Source organism: Phaethon lepturus, unplaced genomic scaffold, assembly GCF_000687285.1.
Source record: "Phaethon lepturus isolate BGI_N335 unplaced genomic scaffold, ASM68728v1 scaffold18121, whole genome shotgun sequence".
Classification (NCBI taxonomy): domain Eukaryota; kingdom Metazoa; phylum Chordata; class Aves; order Phaethontiformes; family Phaethontidae; genus Phaethon; species Phaethon lepturus.
Genome location: NW_010520998.1, coordinates 77,963 through 97,967, shown reverse-complemented (window position 1 = coordinate 97,967; position 20,005 = coordinate 77,963). Strand labels below are relative to the sequence as shown.

Below are 20,005 nucleotides of genomic sequence, written 5' to 3'. Positions count from 1 at the left end.
GAAAAAAGAGAAAACCAGAAAAAAAACAGCAAAAAGAGAGAAACTGAGCACGCTTTCTTAGAAAGGAATTTTCTCATCTGCGCCAAAGTGAAAGGTTAAATGCAACAAGTTAAAACACGGAGGTGTTTTTCAACCATCGGACGAGGGCTAGGGATGCCCCCCGGGGCAAGGCGCAGAGCTGTTGGCTGAACGTTTGGGAGATATGGGTCCGTTGTGGGCTCAGCTGCTGCCCCACTGAGGCTCTTCCTCCCACCCCCGCTGGCGTTTCACTCGCCTGCTCGCCCAGCACAGCCCCCCGTCCTGGTTTTTACTCAGTGCCTTGCGACGCTGCTGCATCGGACATCGGTAACAAGCCCTCACCCAGCGCCCGCCGCAGCGCTTGTGCTCCAGCGATGGCTCTTCCCCGTGAAACCAGCATGGGGAACTGCTCTGTGAGGGGCTGGCGCTGAACAGTGCCCAAAACTGGCCCGTCTGTCTGTAACGGCCACGTAATACTTCGAAAAAGGCCTTTAAGTTCTGCCAGTACCTGCGATGGTTGCCAAGTTTTATTTTTGTCAGTCAATTTGGGAAGTTTGTTAAACCTGTGACCGGGATCAAGGAAGCGAGCCCCAAAAGCAATCAGAAGCACATAATAAATAATAATTAATATCAGTGTGTGGTGCTTAGTACTTTTTTTTCTTTCAAGGATCTTTTAGCTAGTTAGCAGAAACATGTTCCACATTACGGTGATCTTTCCTGTAGTGGGTATTTATCATCCTCCGCTTACACATGGTAAACTGAGGAAAACGGCGTTCCTGTAGTCTGCTGGAGCCGCCCAACACACGTCCCTCCCCATAACCCATCGCGCCTGAACGTGGAGAGACACGGGAACCATCGCAGGTCCTGGATGTGCGCTTTGGGAAATGCTGTGTCCCTGAACACGTACAAAAAAGAGATGAGGAAAACCCCAGATGGTACCTACCTCCCTTCCCCTCTCCCCTTCACTATTAGGTAGTATTAGCTTATTTATCAGCAGAAAATGTTAAGGAACCAGTAATTCAGTATTAATGTTTTTTTTCTCACCTGCAGAACTGCCTGGAGTGGTTCATGTTAGGACCTGCTTTAATATTGCCTTTCTCTGGGTCATAGATGGTGGTTGCTCGTGCATAAGCTCCTCCAAGAATAAAGATGAACCCATTGAGAGTGACTGCAGGAGCATATTTGTTATCTGTCAATGGAAAGCAACACTGAGATCAGTTTCAGGCTCAGGTTTGGAGACTGTTTTTTTATTTATACATTCCCCTTATTTATAGATAAGTCACGTTTGTCTAAACCTCCAAGGCCAGGGAAAGAAAAATGAGGAAACCTTTCCTGGTTTTGTTCTTCTACCTCCAAGTTCTCAAAGGCACTTTTAAAGTTCATCAGTCCTTCATCCCCCAGTATGCGCCTCCCTCTAAACTGGTAAAGTACAATTATCCTCTCCCGAAGCCTGATGGAGTCACCGTGAAAGCTCCACTCTTATATATGAAATTAAGATGTCAACTTGTTTCAGAATTTTGAATTGTTGCAAATTTTAACTCAGATGCTTCCCCAGAAAAGTACAGAAGAAACCCACAGCGCAGAGACACGCTTAATAATATCCAATAGCTGATTCTCTTTTGTATTCTGCTTTTGCTTGTGGGAAGATCACCCGCATAGTCCAGAAGATTTTCTGAGACCCTATTTTTTCCCCCCTTCATCTGTCTCATAAATTCATCTGCATTTTTATTTTCAGCTCTGTGTGTGCCTCCAAGCAGTCCTATATTTTAGCAACAAACTGTGTGAGGTTGGAGTTTGAAATTAAGCAAGTCCTTTATCCGAAGTCAAGTTCAATCAGAGTTTTTTAAGGACACCTTAAAATTCTTGTGTTACCAACTAGAAATATTGGTAAAACTAACCATAAATTATGGAATAAGATAATTCTAATTTAATTAGTTGACTTGTCCCGTATGCTACTAGCACACCATATGCACATGATTACATATGAGCCAGTTGGGCTGAAATTTCTCATGATGGTGTCTGTCTTGATGCGATACATTTTTTTTAATCAACATTTCAGTGAAACCAACCAGTAGTGTCTGGGAACAAAAGATGGGAAAACACATTTGGAGTTAAATCAGCCTCACAAACAGTTCTCTAAGAAGCAAGAGCCTGAGCCCTCTGAGACGAGAAGCAGACGTTTCCTGGGTGGCTACCCTGGCATGAGGGGACAGTTCTATAAAGCTATCCATATGTAGCTATATGTTAAAGCCTCTTCAAAATCTGCATTTTTATATGCTCAGAAAAGGGTGATCCTCTTGCATCTCCAGTGGAGAATCAGCTTGGACACAGTCCTGCCAGCTTCAGCCCCGGCAACCCCCGTGCTGAGTGTGGGGAGTGGGGGGCAGCCCGCTGGAGAGGAGCTGCGATATCATCTTCACTGCGCCCTGACGTCTCTGCTAACAGCCTCTACACAATGCTGAAGGGGTCTGTATGTTCCTGCTAGATCTACAACACTATGACTGTGTCCTTTGAGGAACACAGAAAGAGATGGGCTTAAACCAGCCCCAGCAGCTTTACTTTTGGCATTTGCTTACCTCCTGCACAGCTGGCGTCGTAACCCTGAGGTTCCTGTAAAACCACCTTATTCCTTTACATATTTAACAAGAGATTTAATTTGACATGAGTTAAGCAAAAGCTGATTAATTTCTCCAGAAGAGAGGTAATTTCCTTAACTGGGATTTGAACTGGTTAAACTAGAAGAAAAACAGTGGGTCTGTGGTGTCTGCTTCTGTTCCAGCACGGCCGTGGGGTGCTCTGGCTCAGTTCATCTCACCCTGCGCCGGTGTGTGCCCAGGGGCGCGTACGGGCGTGCAGCACCCGGTGTGAACACAGACAAAACACGTTACGGGGTAAAGTTGGGATCCTATTATGCTGAGTATCTACAGGCATATGTCAAAAAACCACGGATGTATTAGGAAAATGTCACTGATCCTTGGGAACAGATGGGAAGAAACTAATTCATCCAGAAAATAGAACAAGGAGTATTCAGTTTCTTCTCGGTGCCACTAAGACACTATCATTCATCAGGAAGACTTATCTGTCCTAACAACTCGTCTCACATCCCTTTCCAAGTCAGACTTGCATATGTGACATTTTTTCCAGTTAAGACACTCATCAGAAATTTTCCATATTTAATTATCACATCTTCCCGTTTTTTTTGGGTTTTTTTTATTCAACTAGCACTGTTTTGCAGAAGAATGAAACTCTCACATAAAAAAACCCTCAGCTCCCAAATCTCACAGGGAAATTATGTGGGGCTCCCTCAAGGCAGAAACAGCGACTTCTCAGGAGACTGAATCACTGACTTCACATTCCTTTTTGTTAAAGAAAGAAAGGGAAACCCCTTGGTTATTTTTATAGTGGCTTTTTTTTTCCCTTTTCAAACAGGCAGACAGTCTGATATTCTTTTTCTTTCTTTTTTTAAGAGGCAATCATGTTTGATTCTCATCAATTTTTCAATACATCACCTATCTGTTGTCCTTTTACTGCTTTTGGCTTTAGCTACAATTTCATAAATTGGTATAAAGTAAGCCTGAGATAGAGACACAGAGAAATCTCTGCTGTTTCTTTCAGGAAGGGAAAAGTTCACAGCAAACCGTCTCCTGATCCTCATGAAGATATGGCAGAAAGACACAAGGGACACCCCTCCAGAGACAGGTAGAGAGAAAACAGTAGGTTTTATTTTTGTTTTGTTACCATGGAGGCGGAAATTGTTCACGGAATCAGGGAGCTTGGAAAACTCAGGCCACCATGCCTGCTACCTGCATGTGGATGACCACCTTCAGTCTTTAACCTTACTTCATCCTAGGTGCTACCCACACTCTTCCCGTGTTGTTGTCCTTTCCAGGGCTTGGTAACCTCATGCAAACAGGAGACTCCAACTTCTGTCACTGCTGGAAGTCCTTAACATGCTCATGGTGGTTGGCTGGGGAGCCTAATTTTGCGAAAGTATGTTCTGGTTGGGCTTTTTGGTCAATGCTACTGGGCATGAACATGAGCTCCTATGGGTCAGAGTCTTGCTGTGGGATATGGCAGGGAGGGAAGGAAGAAAGGGGAGAGGAAGCATGGAAACAGAGAAACAGCCTCCTCTCCCCTCCAAAATTCAAGTGCTGGGGCTGTCAGGTATAGTAATCCATTTCAGGCTGGAAAATCTTAAATGGGATTTGTCCAGGACAGCAAGAACACTTGAAACTAAAAGGCAGAATAAATGTAAAGGAAATAATACATAAAAGGTGCTCTTTTCTCCAAGTGGGTAACATCATAACATCATTCTCCTTTGCTGTTGCTATAGGAAAATATGCAAGTATTTCTATTCTAGTGACAAGCCATTGTGGGAAGGGGTATGCACTCAACAACAACCCTTGAGCTGGAGGTGTACTTCACATGGGTTGATAGTTTAACCTACTGGTGTTTTCCTCACTTAGTAATGACAGCGTGCTGTCTGTGATGTGTTTCGTGGCTCTTGTATCTCTCGGTACATTATATGGTCAAGTAGCACAGTTCTGCTTTCCCTTCCGTGATTGCCTGAAGATCTTACATTGCCTTCCAGTAAAGCACTTGGTGAGAGCCTGAAGTGGCATTAAAATGAATGGCAGCAGCACTTCACATGGAAACAGGTTATTAAAACCAAGCTAGTCAAACATTTTTATCAGGAGCAAGAAATGCGGGCATGCCACCGGTCCAGACATAACGCCGAGGCGTCTACCTGTAGGTGTGGGTGGCTAGCGGGGGGGTGTTGATGCACATGATGAAGCAGATTGGAGAAAGAAGACCAGTTAATAGAAACTAAATCTATTTTATAGTAAGCGCCTCTTCCCCTCCCTGAGTACTATGCAGACAAGCTGAAGAATGGCATAGCAATGGATAAGTTAACACCTCTTGGCCGCCGGGAGACTGCAGTCTGATCCTTAACATAGCTTGTGAGGCCGTAGTGCAGATATTGCAATTAACAGCAGGATCTCGGATGTCAGCCCTTCTGGCACGGTGCTCTCCTGCTAGCTGATTTCTCATAACTACACCACCAGCCCTATGGTTTCCCCAACGATCTTTGAGCAAACCCTCCTCAGAGACCGAAAAGTTGAGCATCTTCAATTGCGAACGCTGTTTTTGTGCGTGTGCGTGGCAGGGATGACTCGTGCCATCACGGGGCAGTTTCAGCATCACATTTACGGGCAAAATGTTGATGAACTGAAAAGAGTTGGACAAAGCATGGCCACAGAGATGAAATGGAGGTAGGAAGTGAAGGGAAGGACATCTAATAGAAGGCAAACACAAAAACATGGACTTTGCTGGGTAGAGGGCAGAGTAAGTATTTGTAGGGGGAACACATCAAGGAGTAGAAAAAAATCATTCTGAACAGAGGATATGGCATATGTGGGGGAGAAACAGGTGAGACAAAGGGAAATAAAATTCAAGCTTACTAGTGGGAAAAACACTAAGAACTAGTCATGGGAAGAAAAATATGTTGAAGGATCAGATAGAACACTCATTGCTTTGAGACTTCTAGGTGACAGCCAGCCAAACCCACACATGGGTACTGAACTACTTGCCTGGAGAGAGAGGGACAGGTGAAGACATGCATCTGACTTTTCTTGTAAAGCCCAAAATAAATTCATGCGAACGATTATGCATTTTAACCAAAATAAGCCATGACAGTGCAGTAAAAATGCACAGATGCTGCTAACACTGTTTTCCAGATATTGTTTGCATTCTTAGCTCTATGATAGTCCCACTTTGGTTGGACATATCACTGCATGAGTAAACGGTATAGTGAGGATCTACATACTTGGGGATTAAAAACCAGAAATGCTCATAGATCTTTGACCTCTATGTCCCTATAGTTCTTACTAGATTTTAAAATTTAATAGTGGTGATGATGAAACACTGGTTTTCTTACAATCCAGAAACAATACAAAGTTGTAATTCCACCAGTACAGACTGTTCAAGGTATCAAAAAAGGTATATTTTAGTGCTCTGGCATGAAGGCACAAAGTGAAGTAAAAGGCAATGACAAGATAATTAGGCTTACTTACAATCACTGACTTTAGCATGTCTATGGCCATCTTGTTAAATAAGAGAAACCTCAGGAAGGTGGGCATGAAATACGTTTTTAGCAGAGCTTTATAGGACAGCTTGGCATGAAATGGAAAGGCAGGGGCTGCAAGTATGTTCATTTACTGTTGTACAACTTTGGATCAACAGCAGCAAACTTCTTACAGCTCAAAACACAAGAAGGGGGTGTGCAAGGTAGTTTATCAAAAACATGTAATGTAAAAGCCCTGGGAGGCTCCACTACCCCAGTAACATCAAGCTGTGGGCTGTACTGCTGCAGGAACATCTGCCTGCTCCAAAGGTGGGGGAGGATAGAGTTGAAGCAAAGGATGGGGCACTGAGAAAGGCCCTCTCCTCTCCAAACATGGATGTGTGTAATCTACACCTGCCCGAAGGCTACCAAAACATCCCTGTGCAACATGTAGGTAAGCCCAGCATCATACCTACTGCACGCTGGTGTCCACATCCCAGCACCTCCTGGCAGGTGAAGGCTAAAGAATAACTGGAAACTGGGAGTGAATTCACTGCTTATTCCTAGAAGACATCGAGGCAGAAGAGAGTGGTGGCTGAGCTGTGTGGTCGCGTTATTGGTCCCCACTCTGTATCTCCTTTGCACAGACAGGATATCAGTATCCAGCCTGCTTTCGCCTCCCTTCAGATTAGCCAAAAATGACCCTCCCCCTTGCTGTGGTTGATGCGTATGTTGCCTTGGGTTAGGCTGGCACACGACGCTTTGGAAGAGATGGACCTGTTGGGTTCAAACGTGTGCCATGCTGTGTTCAACTCATCATAAAATACCACAGTGACTTGAAACAGGTACTACTGGTCTAAAAATCTCCAGACACCTTGGTTACTTTCAATACTTGCATCTTCTGTTGCATATCTGAGCATGTTTGAGGTGTTTTTAAATAATCCGTTGTCCTACTTGAGGTCAGACAGGTTTCACTGATCTCTGGGGTCACCTTAATCAACACAACTTGCCATCAAATGTCTCAGTTGACTTAGCTCAGAGGGACACCTTACGAATTCACAAATGAACACAAAAAGGCTCTGAGGCTGTCGAAGGCACCCCAGCAGCGATCATATCAGGGTTTAATCTCAACTCCATTTTGTAAAAAGCATGCCAAGACTCCTTCTCCTCCCTCTTTGTTTTATATAAATGTTGACTGTACCGCACTTGGCATAGCATCCAGCTCTTGAGGGATACTTTACAAATACAGGTGATACTACGGTTCTTGTGCAGCTGGAGAAATTGAAGTGTATTTCCAGTATTCCCACAGCCTGTTAGTGAAGATCAGGCATCACATCAGTTCTGCTTCCCAGACATTCTCCACTGGGGTGCAATTTTTCAGGCTCTGCGTTGCTTCACTTTATTTGCAAATAAATTGATGTCATACATTTCCCAACAAAGACATACAGCAACTCTGCATTTCATCACATATTTTATGCCTTCAGCTTAACTAATTAACTTTGCTTACACCAAAACATAAATACCATCTTTTAACTTCACCAGTGTCTTTCATGTATTTTTGTTAGGAAATAATAGTACATGTCCATTAGAACAATGGATGACGAACCCAGCTCCGGATGGTTTGGATGATTTTTTCCAAGCACGCAGTGGTGTTGACGCCTGCTAGACAGTGTAACGAGCCCGGGGAATGATTTCTTAGCTCCTGTGGCACTTGTACTATTTTGGTAAGGAAAAGGAATACCTCTTTGCATAATGCATTCATTTTTGCAATACGCTCTGAGTACAAGAAAACCTCATACTGTCAGTCAGTGGATTAAATGAACAGCAGCAGCTGTAGCCATGTGATGGAAAAAGCCAGGCAATAGGGTTGTTTGCACTGCTGTCTTACATAAACATGACTTTTGCCGGTTAACGCCCTCCTGCTGGGCGCTTCATGCTGCATCATATGCATGTCATGTTATGTTAGGCTGGACACAAACAGCAGCAAGGGAGTCGGAAGGCAGCAGTGCTGGCTGCGCTGGGGACAGCCATGGCTGTACCAGCTCCTCATGACCGGATCTACCAGGGAACCCCAAGAAGACAGTCATAATAATTATAACAAACTATAATAAGAAGAGCAGCTTATTTTTGCTTTCTGAGTATGCTTAGGCCTTACCTGAATAATACCTTGTAACTGTAATTCTATAATTTATTACTTGCTACTCCTATTGCTCTACCAGACTCAATACCGAGACCACGATTTTCAAAAAACGAAGCACCTCGTGTCACAGTTTCAACACAGCTAAGAGGTTTAGGATGGTGAAAAACTGCCGTAGGTTGCCCAGAGCGGGGGTATGTGCCCCACCCCTGGAAGCATTCCAGGTCAGGTTGGACAAGGCTCTGAGCAACCTGATCTAGTTGAAGATGTTGCTGCTCATTGCAGGGGGGTTGGACTAGATGGCCTTTAAAGGTCCCTTCCAATCCATACAATTTATGATTCTATGATTTTATGATTCTGTGATTCCTAGGATGCAAAAGCAAGCCACCCCAAAGCAGCTGATGACTGTACGAGTGCTGTTTCTTTAGCAACCTGAGTACAGCCACACTGAAGGCTGTCCACAGCCACCCAGCGCAGAGCAGCTGGCCCAGGTCCGCTGTCACCCTGCAGTAATGTCCTCATGAAGCTGAACACTAAACCTCATTTCCAAAAGCAGCCTGATCACTCAGGGTGCAAACTGTCACGGAAAGTAAATAAGTTGCCATCTTCTGAGCTCTGCCCTAATTTTGGACGGAAGTCTGCACCTCTGATGTTGGCTCGTACATTGGAAAGTTTGGCCTCTCATCTTGGTCTTTATTCTGTAAAATGTTCGGTGAGCTTGAGGGCATCATAAACTAATAAACACAGTTTTAATAATCTGCATGTCTCGGAGATTTCAGCCTCTGAAGCACATATGCCTTTGGACACCACTGATAAATTCCAGTTAAGAATGGCTGCCACTTCCCACAGGACAGGTAGCATTTTAACAAACTCATGAGTAATAATCCATTAACTGAGCAGTGTTGTAAAACCGCATGGAGCAACACATGATACCATGTATGCAAGTTTCACTGCACTTTTTTGGATCAAAAATTACTAGTTGTCCATACCTAAGAACTGCTTTTCTTTCTCCTCTACTTTGAACCCTTCACTTCCAGCTGATAACTAGCTGTATTAATGAGTGACAATTGCCTTCGGTAAAGATCCAGTTAATTGCCTCTCTGGTATAATATACCATGCATTCTCGCCAATCTGTTGTAAACAAATCTCCCCTCAACCCCCAACTCATTTGCTTTCCGCAAAGGCATTAAAATACCTGTAGCACAGAGATTTCTGTTGTAATACATGTTTACTCTCACACCACACATCCCTTACCGATCATCGGAGACTCTATAAAACTCCACGAATTCGTCTGAGGGATGTAGGACTGCAAGACCCCCGCAGCTCGTCCGGCTTCGTTCACGCCACCGAAGACGTAGACCTTCCCACCGCAAACAGTCGCAGCGGCTGAATGGACGGCCTTTGGCAGAGGAGCGATGGTCTCCCACTGGTTGGTTATCGTGTCGTACCTGGGATGACAACAACCGGAGTGAGCTGAGATGATGCAGCGCTGGGCACAATAGACAGGCATAGAAATCGAGCTGGGATGTAACAGAAAGGCAGCTTGACAAGCAGAAGAAAAGCAGAGGTGGAAATGTATTTCCTAACATCCTTCAAATTCAGCCACTTGATAAACAGTGTAATTAATGCCTTTTCTGAGCTTTTAAAACATTGCGAAAAGCCTGGAGAAAGCTGGTTCTATTTTCTGTATATGCCTCTCAAATCTCATTATAGTCCAAGCTAAAGAAACTCAGGACATCTCTGTTGAGATGTCTTCCACTAATTAATTTCTATTAATGAGTATACAATGAGATTATTCTTGCAAATCAGTGCAGATATCCAATAGCAACTGCAGGCAGGCAACTGTTAATACACTTCAGTTGTTCAGCTCATGGAACACATCTCACCTACAACATAATGGAACACAATAGCTCTTCTTACTCTAGTTAACCCACCACGATGCACATTTTGTGCCAGAATAAGTTGCTTCCATTTAATTTTCATTGCACAAACCAAACCACTGTGCTCATTGCAAGAAGCTGCAAATGTTAATGCTGGAATAAGATTTCACCGTTGCATCTATATTTGACGTGAAGCAAACAGAAATGAGTGTGCATGAAAGTGCTAAATTAGTTTTAAGGTCATCAGTATCTGATTTAATTAAGCCATTGACCATAAGGGATGTGCAGTTAATAATCCATGGATGAAGATTCATTTTAGACAATGTCACAAGTACAGACGTCAATTTTTTTTAACGATAATGTGGCAGGGATCCAAATAGCTGCTTTAAGACGAGTCTTGGAGACAGTGGAAAATAATGTGATTTTTAGGCTTCTATATTTCTGTGTAATGGCACATTCAGTCAAATAGGAGTTTCCTGTGTAGCGATTATTCAGAATTGTTGACTGCAAGAACAGAAGCCCTCATCACCGATTCAGGGCTTTTGCTCTTAATATTAGTGATATGCAATATGCAAACACGAAGTGAATCCACGGCCATGAATCCATCTGTAAAAATTGATTTAGCGACAGGGGAATTCTCCCTTTGCAACATGTCCCTCAAATTCTCACTGCCCAAACTTGGGGAAAATAAAAGGGACAAGAGATATAAATGGTGGAAACAGCACAAAATAATGTGCTTAATGAAAATGCATTAATGAGTTTCCAAGTAATATAACTGAAAGTAATTAGCACACTCGTAAAAATGAAGCAAGAGGGAGGCAAACTTTAACTAAAAAAAAAAATATGGAAAGTCACTTATAATGAGCATGGAGGACTGCCTTTTACAATGCTCTAAATTAGTTACTGAGAAATTAAATTCATCTACAACCAAGTGATCAAAGGGGAGAAACACAACAAGATTAAACAACATGGTGCTGGGAGCATTCAAGGCCACACACCTATATTGGGCTGATTCTTAGGTTTTGGTACCAAACCTGGGCCTGCAGATGCTCGTTTGCCTGCGTGAGCAGCTCCTCCAAGTAAGGCACCACATGCTGCATCTCCTGCATTTGCCCCCAGCGCTCGCACCCGTCCTAGCAGATATGCAAATATCTCACGTAATATAAACAGTTTCATACACTGCTTTTGGGTTACCCTTTGCTAACTGCAGTAAGTTGGGGCTTGGTAATTTAATTATTGATGTCTGTCTTGTATAATAAAGCTGGTTAAGAAATTAGTTATGATTGGTTAGAAACTGGGCAAAGAAATAGAGCTAAGAACTGACCTAATGTGCCTTTTTAGTTCCTTGGCTTCTAAGACATAAAAGATACCTGTCACCTGATAGGTATTGTCTCACACCACCCGCTCCGCCTTAGCACCAGCAACATTTGTGGCCAAAGTGGTCCGAGAAGGGACGGCGAGCAGCCGTGCCGCCTCCCCGGGCGCCGGCAGAGGTGCCTGGCAGACCACAGTTCCCCCGACAGACATTCCTGCCAGCGACTTCCTGATCCTCCCAGTACGTTTTTGGGAAGGAGGCGTTACGCCCTTCACGTTTGCTGGGGGTGGTTGAAGACCATGTTTATAGTCATACTGGAGAAAGGTTCAGGTTACAAAACCAATAATCACTTTTCTGGATGAATCTCGCTATTGGGATCTCAGGTCCCTCAGATCCTATTTTTCACTGCGCTCTGTTTATGCTGTACATAAACTGATCTTTCTGTCTTCTACCCTCCTTCATCTGCCACGGAGAAACCAGAAATGACCAGTTTCACTTCATCAGCTGAAAGCTGGAGGCTGCAAGTCTACTGGATATAGGTGCAAGTGAGGCAGCTTAAAAAACCTCCCTTGTCTTGAGGGTGATTTGGTTTAAAAAATCAGCGAACCATAAAGCAGATGGAAGTCAGCCCTTGTCCACCTAACACAGGCATCTAACGAGGGTTTCACACAGGCTACTCAGTGAAGTAAGTCTCTTTAGTAAGTGCCTAACTTGACCCTGGGACTGAAGAAGAGAAATGGGTGCCTTCAAGGCCTCCTGATACCTGTTCATCCCTCCATCCCCCGGGAATTTTATTCCTCTGGTTCATTCCCTCCTTGCAATACTGTACACCTGATTTCTAGTCTCTGTTTTGCTTCACCTCCGAACCACCAGAAAGTAAGTTTTGTTTGTTTGTTTGTTTGTTTTTTGTTGGATTATAAAGCTGTCTGCTCTCAAATCTCTGTCTTTCACATATGAACTTGCAGAAAATAATAAAGTGACCTTTTCACCTTCCGTGGGATAAACTAAGTAGTCTAAGCTCCTTAAGTCTCCCACTGCAAGGCAGGTTTCCATCATTTTGGTCTATCTCAAGTCAGCTCTTAATGTGTTCACACAAGGATTTGCACCAGATTAACTAAATTGGTTTAAAATTGAATAAAATTGAACCTTTGTAGCCTTCCAGGACAGGAAATAATGACACCTGCCTTACCGCTCCTTCCCGAGGGCCCTTCCATCTGTTGCATCATCTCTCGCTGCCATCACTCCGCTGCCGCTAGTGCGAGTGGGGCTCCTCGGTGTCTTTAGCACCGGCTCTGCTCAGGGCCCAGCGGGGCGGGAACTGATTTAACGAACAATCACTTTGATCTCTTTCCATTAGGCAAGCTTTGCAGTTGGTTCCCCTGTTTGAAGCCATAGATGGAGACTGAATGGGAGCTGGCTTGGAGCCGAGCAATGGTTTTTCCTCCTTCTCCTCCACTGCTCCCTCCAGTCCCGGTGTGTCCATGCTTGTCCTTGGCTATGGGCCTAGCAAGCCCATCCTATCTGCTGAACTTAAAACCTCAAGGACACCTCCTTTCACATGACTGACTCCTGGTTTTGCAGTCCTTGCACGCTATGAATTCACGTGTGGTTTTACTGGGATGCCCTCGCACGCCTTCCTCTGCCCCAGAGCGGTCCCTGCAACCCTGCGGTCCACGGCCTGGTTGTGCTCTGGACATCAGGCTTTTCAGGCATGCAGGACGTGTGTGTCCCTGCCTGTCCCTTCATGTGCACCAAGCACCGTTGTCTCACCTGACCCTTGTGCGCGCACTGTCCTCTGCTTTATGTGTTATTTATACAGCCACGATATGGCAAATGATCTGAACCCAGCAGAAAGTACAGCCCAGGCTTGAAGAGAGCAGCGGCAGAAATAACCTTGCTGGTTTTCACAACTCTCCATTCTTAGGATTTCGTCTGCGGGCCTGATCCTCCTCTTGCTTCACTCATTTCGTTCAATGCCTCCTTTCTCGCTCTTCCCCTACCACCTCAGTATTAACAGCAGAAAACTCTTCATTTCAAGCTGTGCCATTTGCTTCTCTGCCTTCTTGACTTTTGATCTCTTCAGTACCTGAAAACAGTATTTTTTTTTCCTCCTCAGTCTCTCAATTTCTCTCCTTCTAGGTTAAACAGCCATATGAGTATCTTCATTTATTCACATTATAAAATCCTTACATCACGGTCAGTCGCTTACAGACATGCACCCTCCAGTTTCTTATACATTATTTAATTCTGTTCACAGGAAAGCTGCTATTTAAAATAAAGCTGTACAGTGTCATATTGATCTGCTCTTCAGATGATTCACATGTTGTTTAAAATCACATTAATGGATTACTATTTTTTGCCTTTTTTATTTTCTTCTGACTGTTCTGGGGGGCTTAAGAAACTGTCCTTGGACAAGGCTATATATTTAATTTTCTTAAGATGTCAATAAAACAGTAGGTTATGAAGCAGTTTCTAAAGCTTATAAAGCTTATTCTTCACATTGAATATTTTAGACTGTCTTCCAAGTACACACTGCCAACCAAAGTAATCTCTCAATTTTAGACAACCCTATTGTAAAAGTGCTGTCAGGTCAAGGGGATTCATCTTCTTCTGTCCTTCAAACAGATAATAACCACAAAGCACCCACATTTCCACACTTTTAGTCACATACATTGTCTTGTCAGCATAGGCAGTCTTCTCGGCTTTCAACTGCATATATTACAGGGCCCATCCATTATCTAAAAACCTAGTTCATGGATCCACTTCATTTCGCCGCCTCCCAACTCCACTCATATCTCAGAAGAAGACAGAAAGTGTAATACCCTCTCGCCTAACACCTAATGACTCGCTCCCTGTCACACAGAAACTTGCCAGAGGGGCTTGATGGAGAACTGCAGCCACGCCGTTATTTCCCTAAACACTCATTCCAAAAACATTACTCTCCCTGCACATATACCCATGTACAGCCACAAAAATGAACTTATAACTCAGACCCTCTGGCATATGCATATTGTTCTAAGATGAGTAACGAATGACTCCTACCTGTCTGTTTGGGATAGTCCTGTAATATTATCAAGCTGGAATTTTTACTGCCTCTTTACAGACAAATGGCAGATAAAGGGTAAAAAATCTCAGCCCTACTGAAGTTGATGGGAAAACAGCTACTGATTTAAATGGCACCAGAATTTCTGGTTGAGGCTGCACCCTTCAGCATCAATGACACAACCAAAAGCACGGAGAGAGGAGCACAGGAGATGATGCCATAAATCACTAGGAGTGCGGTGGTCCCTACTTGCTTTAATGCTTTCTAACGGTGCAGCTGATGTATTGGGTGCAGTCAGGCAGTAGCACGTAGAGCTAAGATGGTCTCACATCTGTTTTTAAAAGCAAATGCAATAAAAACATCTTTGTAAGATTTTAACTGCTTAGGAGGAAATATTCCAAGAATTCCAGGAAAAACAGGTGAAGACAAGAAGGAAACCGGGAGAAAATGTTATTTTCTCCATCTTCAAAGACCCACTGTGGTGACACTCTGCAGTCTCCATGCTCTGTGCTGCTAACTGGTGAGGGCAGGGTAGGTCACTTTGGACCAGAGACGTGCCCTCCACCACGCCAGCGAATACGCATCGAAACCTGGATGAAGCTGGGCATGGTCATGGTTGAGCTAACTGAGCAAGCAGAAAGAAAAATGTGGTTGGGAAAGATAAGCTGCATGTGCATGAAGGGAGGTGGTAGTTGGCCCAGCAAGGGAGGGTGTCCAGTGTGTCCTCCGCACTGGTGGCACAGCTCAGGACTGCATCCTGCATCAGGCCTGGATGAGCCACCGTACCTCCATCTGGGCGGGTAACAGGGCTGTAAGCTCAGATGCCTCCTTTGGGCTGCAAAACAAACCAAAACCCAAGAGTGCGCAACCCTGAAATTCAACACTGAGGGGAACAATGTTAACCTCAGAGGTAAATGTAATTTTTGGCATCACCTGACTTGCATCATATAACTTTACTATGATTTTAATACAGTGCTTTTGTAAGACCTGCTGGAATGACAGAGAGGTTTCCCCTCTCCTGAGGGGCGGCAGCTCAGTGTCCCATCCAAAGCAGCACAATATTTGAAGAGGAATGGGCAGCCCTCACAGAAATACGGTGGGAGAAGGCTTGTAGCTTTTGAGGAGGGGGAAAAAGAGAGAGGGCAAAGTCAAGAAGTGAGTATTAACTGCACACATGACAACCGAGCAATTAAAGTGGCTTTACTTCGGATTTTAACGTTGTTTTTAAAGTTGCAACCCAAATTCAGAAAGCCGCATTGCTTGCGGCTGAACTGGGTCCAGTGATTTAAATTCCTGAACACTTGCACAAATTGGCTGCCTGGTCCAAATGGGAAATGTTTTGTCTGAAAAGGCCTGACTTTGCTCCGTCCAGCTGCAAGGGTCAGCTTTTTCTCACCTGCGTTTCTAACAGCAGACCCTGCAACATCCTTTCCAAGAGGCACGGCTTCAGCCATGCCATGCTCCGCTTCTGTCATCCCCCACTGTCACTTTAATACAGAGGATAAAAAAGGAAACATTCCAAACCCTCCTGCATTTCTTGGCATAACTGAAAAGAGGCCATGTTGCACTTTTTCAATGGCTGCGTCTCACAAGCCACTTTATAGACAATAGCAGATTAATTATAACCACAGGTTTAGCAAATCCCCATGACAAGACATCCTTATTGCCGTTGAGACAGTGTGCACTGAAACGATAGGGAGGAAATCTGCTCCTTTCCCACATGGAAGTATCTTGGTGGGCTTGTTACAACGGAAAACCAGCACGGCTGCTCGCCCTGAGCCATGCAGGGTACGCCGAGGGCCTGAGCGTGACTTCAGGGGCTGCAATGTCATTTGTGGCAAGGGCTTGGGTGACCGAGATGATAAGGGAGGAGAGGAGGAGACTTTGCTTGATTTGCGGTTCATTCAGCTGACCAACGTGTCGGGTGCTTTGTTAAAGACAGACCATGAGAATCAGAGCAGAGAAAGACATGAGAATCTGGGAAAAATTAGAAGAGTTCATTCAGTCGATGACAGCTGTCAAGACGTGTATCCGGGATAGCAGTATTTCCATGTTCCTCTTTACAGAGATGGAATGAAAGATTGCATCCCTTTCCCGGGTTCTTGCCTTCCCGTGTTCACAAAAACATTTCTGCTAGTTAAAAATTTACCGACTTAAATTACAGGACAAATACCTTCAGAAATCAGAAAGAGATCTGCATAAAACAGTGAGATTTCCTCCAAAGCAAGTCCCAAGGGCAGTGCCCACCTTAAACTCAGGGTTAAGGAGGGGAGCAACACGCAGGTGTTGCATTCACTGGTATTATTTATCACTCATCCTTCGCTGCCTGCGTTCCCCTGACTTGCTGAGCGTATCACCTGCGTCAGGCCTTCAGCCCGAGCCCGGGCTGGGAGGGGAGGCTACCTGCAGACCTTGTTCCACAGCACACGTCCTCTCTTTTTGTCACATCCTTGTCTCCTAGGCAAAATAATGCCAAATTTGTGAACACAGAGGAACACAAAACTGCATGTGAATGGTGATCACTCGGCACCAGATAGGATCTCCCTGGCCATGCATACTTTCCCCAAACTGGTCTGTCCCATGCACTGAACTAGGCAGAAATCATTTGGGGGAAAAAAATGACTACACAATTAAAGATTGAACCAAAATGTAGAACTGCAGAAGGAAACTTTATTTCTGGCATTCCCTAATTTCCTGTGTGTTTGACTTTGAAACTTTAATAAACTTTTAATACAGGTTTTGGTATTCAGTATTTACGGTATCTACTTAAATGAAAAAATAAACACCCCTTGTATAAATGGAACATAAATGTTGCAGCACCAAAATCCAGAAATATCCAAAAATCCTTGAAAGCATCTTTAATCCTAACGTTTTGAAAAACGTTCTTTTTTTTTCCCCAAAATCTTTCTTAATGACCTATCCCTTTTTGGCTTGCTTGTTAAGGCAACTGTTACCGGGAAATGCCTTCTTCAAAATGTGGCTGAAGAAGTATCCAAATAGAGCACTTAAAACTGACAAAAAGAAAAAACCCTCATATTTTCGGCTGTCCAATTCACTAAAGAAAAACATTGCACAAAAATGTATCATTAATTTATTGTCACAATGCATTTTTATGTGTTTGGATAAGGTTAGAGCTGTATTGATCTTTTTGGAATGGAATATTCTTATATACGGCATTTCAAAGCGGTTTCTATTTTTTAATGAAAACATTGATATGCATATGAAATTTATTGTTTTATTGAATGTTATGGTTGACATTAAATTAGTTGGTTTTGGAATTCTACTTTGTGAAATGCTTCTTTTGTGCTTTTGTTCCTTCCTTTTTTTGTCAAGTTCCATTTGAGAAAAGGAAAATTTTTATATCTGGAGTCTTCTTGAAAACAGACATCTCCATTCGCTCCCAGTTCTATTCAGCCCCTCTCGGCCAGGAATTCAAAACTGTTTCCATTTATTGGTTGTTTTACTCGGAGCTTGGCAGGTCCCAGCCCCAGGCCAAGACCACCAAAGGGAGGATCTTTCTTCCAGCCAGGTCAACGCTGAGGTGCTTTACCAGGAGAGCACATGTGAGAAGCTTACTTTGCTGTTGCTTTTTGGTTTTTTTTTTAAAAAAAAGAAAAAGGATTATTGTGATCTGTAAAGACTATCATCAGTACTGAATTCAAAGGAAGTTTATTAGTTCATTGTATAATCTGTGTAAAGTGTCCAAAGAAACTTAATTCCTCTCTTCTTCCCCCGAGCAAACCGACAAACACACTGGCAGCTTTCGTCTTTGGTTTTGAAACAATGCTTTCCACTGAAGCTTTAAAAAGAAATATAATCCTCTGTAGTTTCCTCCTTTCTTAGCTGTTATAAAAGCTCGTTTTAACGCATACAGCCCATTTGATGGGTGGTTTAAAAGGAAAATGGTCCTTTAGCACAGCATTAAGAAAAAGCTCCAGCAAACAGCATGGTTTTTTTGGTTTTGTTTTTTTTTTTTTTACCTTTCCACATGGTCAACGTTGCCTGCCACACCGACCCCTCCAATGGTATAAATTTTCCCATCGTACACCAGACTGTTATGTCGACACCGTGGGACTGTCATGCGGGACACGAGGTTCCAGTTATCGAGCAAGGACATGTAACACCAGACATCAGCGAGCGTGACACCCGACTCCATGCCGCCTGGCACCGACGTGCGGGTGAGAGAAAGAAAAGGGGAGAATTACGTGAGATCCTGGAATGGCAGCAGCTTTGCACACAGCAATCAAAGGCAGTTACAAAGTAAAAACTCTTCAAATGACATTTGACTAATTAAAATAAATCACCCTCAATACTGAGCATCTGTTCCGATGATGCATATCTGTGTCATTTATTCATGCGCCCCAAAGGCTGTTTTTATTTGAAGAAGATGACATGAAGAAATCAAGATGTCAGACTACCAGGGACATGTACATAAGGGGATAGACCCTTTTCAGTGTTCATAAATAACTTCCAGTCGATTAAATTACTGCAACACTTGCAAGAAGGTGTCAGGAGGCAGAGCCTATCTGGCTTGCGAGACACAGGCCAGTCTGAAATCTAAAAGGCTTAATATAGTGATGGATTGAAGCAACACATACATGGGCAGAATAAAGTCATTGCTTGTACTGTAGGCTTAATGCCTAATTTTCAGGGACAAATTTCTTATTTATTTTCATTTGCTGATAAAGGAAAGAACCAGCTGTACCACTCCTGTAAAACAGTTCAAGATGCTCCAGTGAAATATTTATATTCGTCATTTTTAAACTTCTGACTGAAGCTTCCAAGGTAACCACTTAGTGGGTATCTTATTATCCCTATTTTGAAGCACAAAGAGGTGAAATGACTTAGCTGAGACCACACTAGGAGACAGTGGCTGAGCCAAGAAAAGAAACTATACTCATTTCTGTGGTTTAATGAGAAAACCAGGCTTCCTCCTTGGCATTTTGCTCTCCAAGCCTATGCCGTGCAGTGTGGGGTCCAGTACTCAGAGCGTGCAGGAGTTCATTCCCACTTCTGTTGGTTCCCCTTCCCTCTTTCCTGTGTCTTCTAAGTTTGAGCAAAGCAAAATATCCACCGACACCCCCCTAGGTTTCCAGCCATGCGGGACTTTCAGCTCTCCTGTTGTAGCCACTGAATACCATCAGCTCATCCAGATTCAAGGGTAAGAGCTGAAATAAGCTTTGAATTTAGTATTCAACAGCTTTTGTTAGCAGGTATGGCACAGCCTAAAGTGGGTCTACATATTGGAAAGTACCTTAGCTAAGAATAAGTAAAAGTCAACATCTCACAAAAGCCTCCACAGAAGGCTTTTGCTCCAGCAGCAAAATGAGCATGGGCAAAAACACATGAAGAAATAATTTCCAGTCAATCCTTTGGGCCTTTATGCAGTATTAATGGAATTTAACACCACAGGCAGCAATTCACTGTGGAAAATGCAGTGAGGGAACTCGGCAAGGGAAAGGCAACAACTGTAACCCCTTACTGGTACTGCCTGGTGCATCTGCGCTCCCAACTACATCCTCGGATCACACACAACCGCACCTCCCTG

At 43.7% G+C, this 20,005-nt stretch overlaps 1 protein-coding gene across 1 annotated transcript in view; it reads right to left on the bottom strand.

The window, feature by feature from the left end:
• Window positions 1-219: 219 nt before the first annotated feature.
• KLHL29 (kelch-like family member 29) overlaps window positions 220-20,005 on the bottom strand; it is a 61,979-nt gene continuing 42,193 nt past the window's right edge. Inside the window, exons 6-9 of the mRNA XM_010297555.1 lie at window positions 18,438-18,618; window positions 9,474-9,667; window positions 1,063-1,207; window positions 220-526 (exon numbers count right to left, since the gene is read on the bottom strand). Coding sequence (XP_010295857.1) covers window positions 220-526; window positions 1,063-1,207; window positions 9,474-9,667; window positions 18,438-18,618 — 827 coding nt within the window. The remainder of the gene's footprint in view (window positions 527-1,062; window positions 1,208-9,473; window positions 9,668-18,437; window positions 18,619-20,005) is intronic.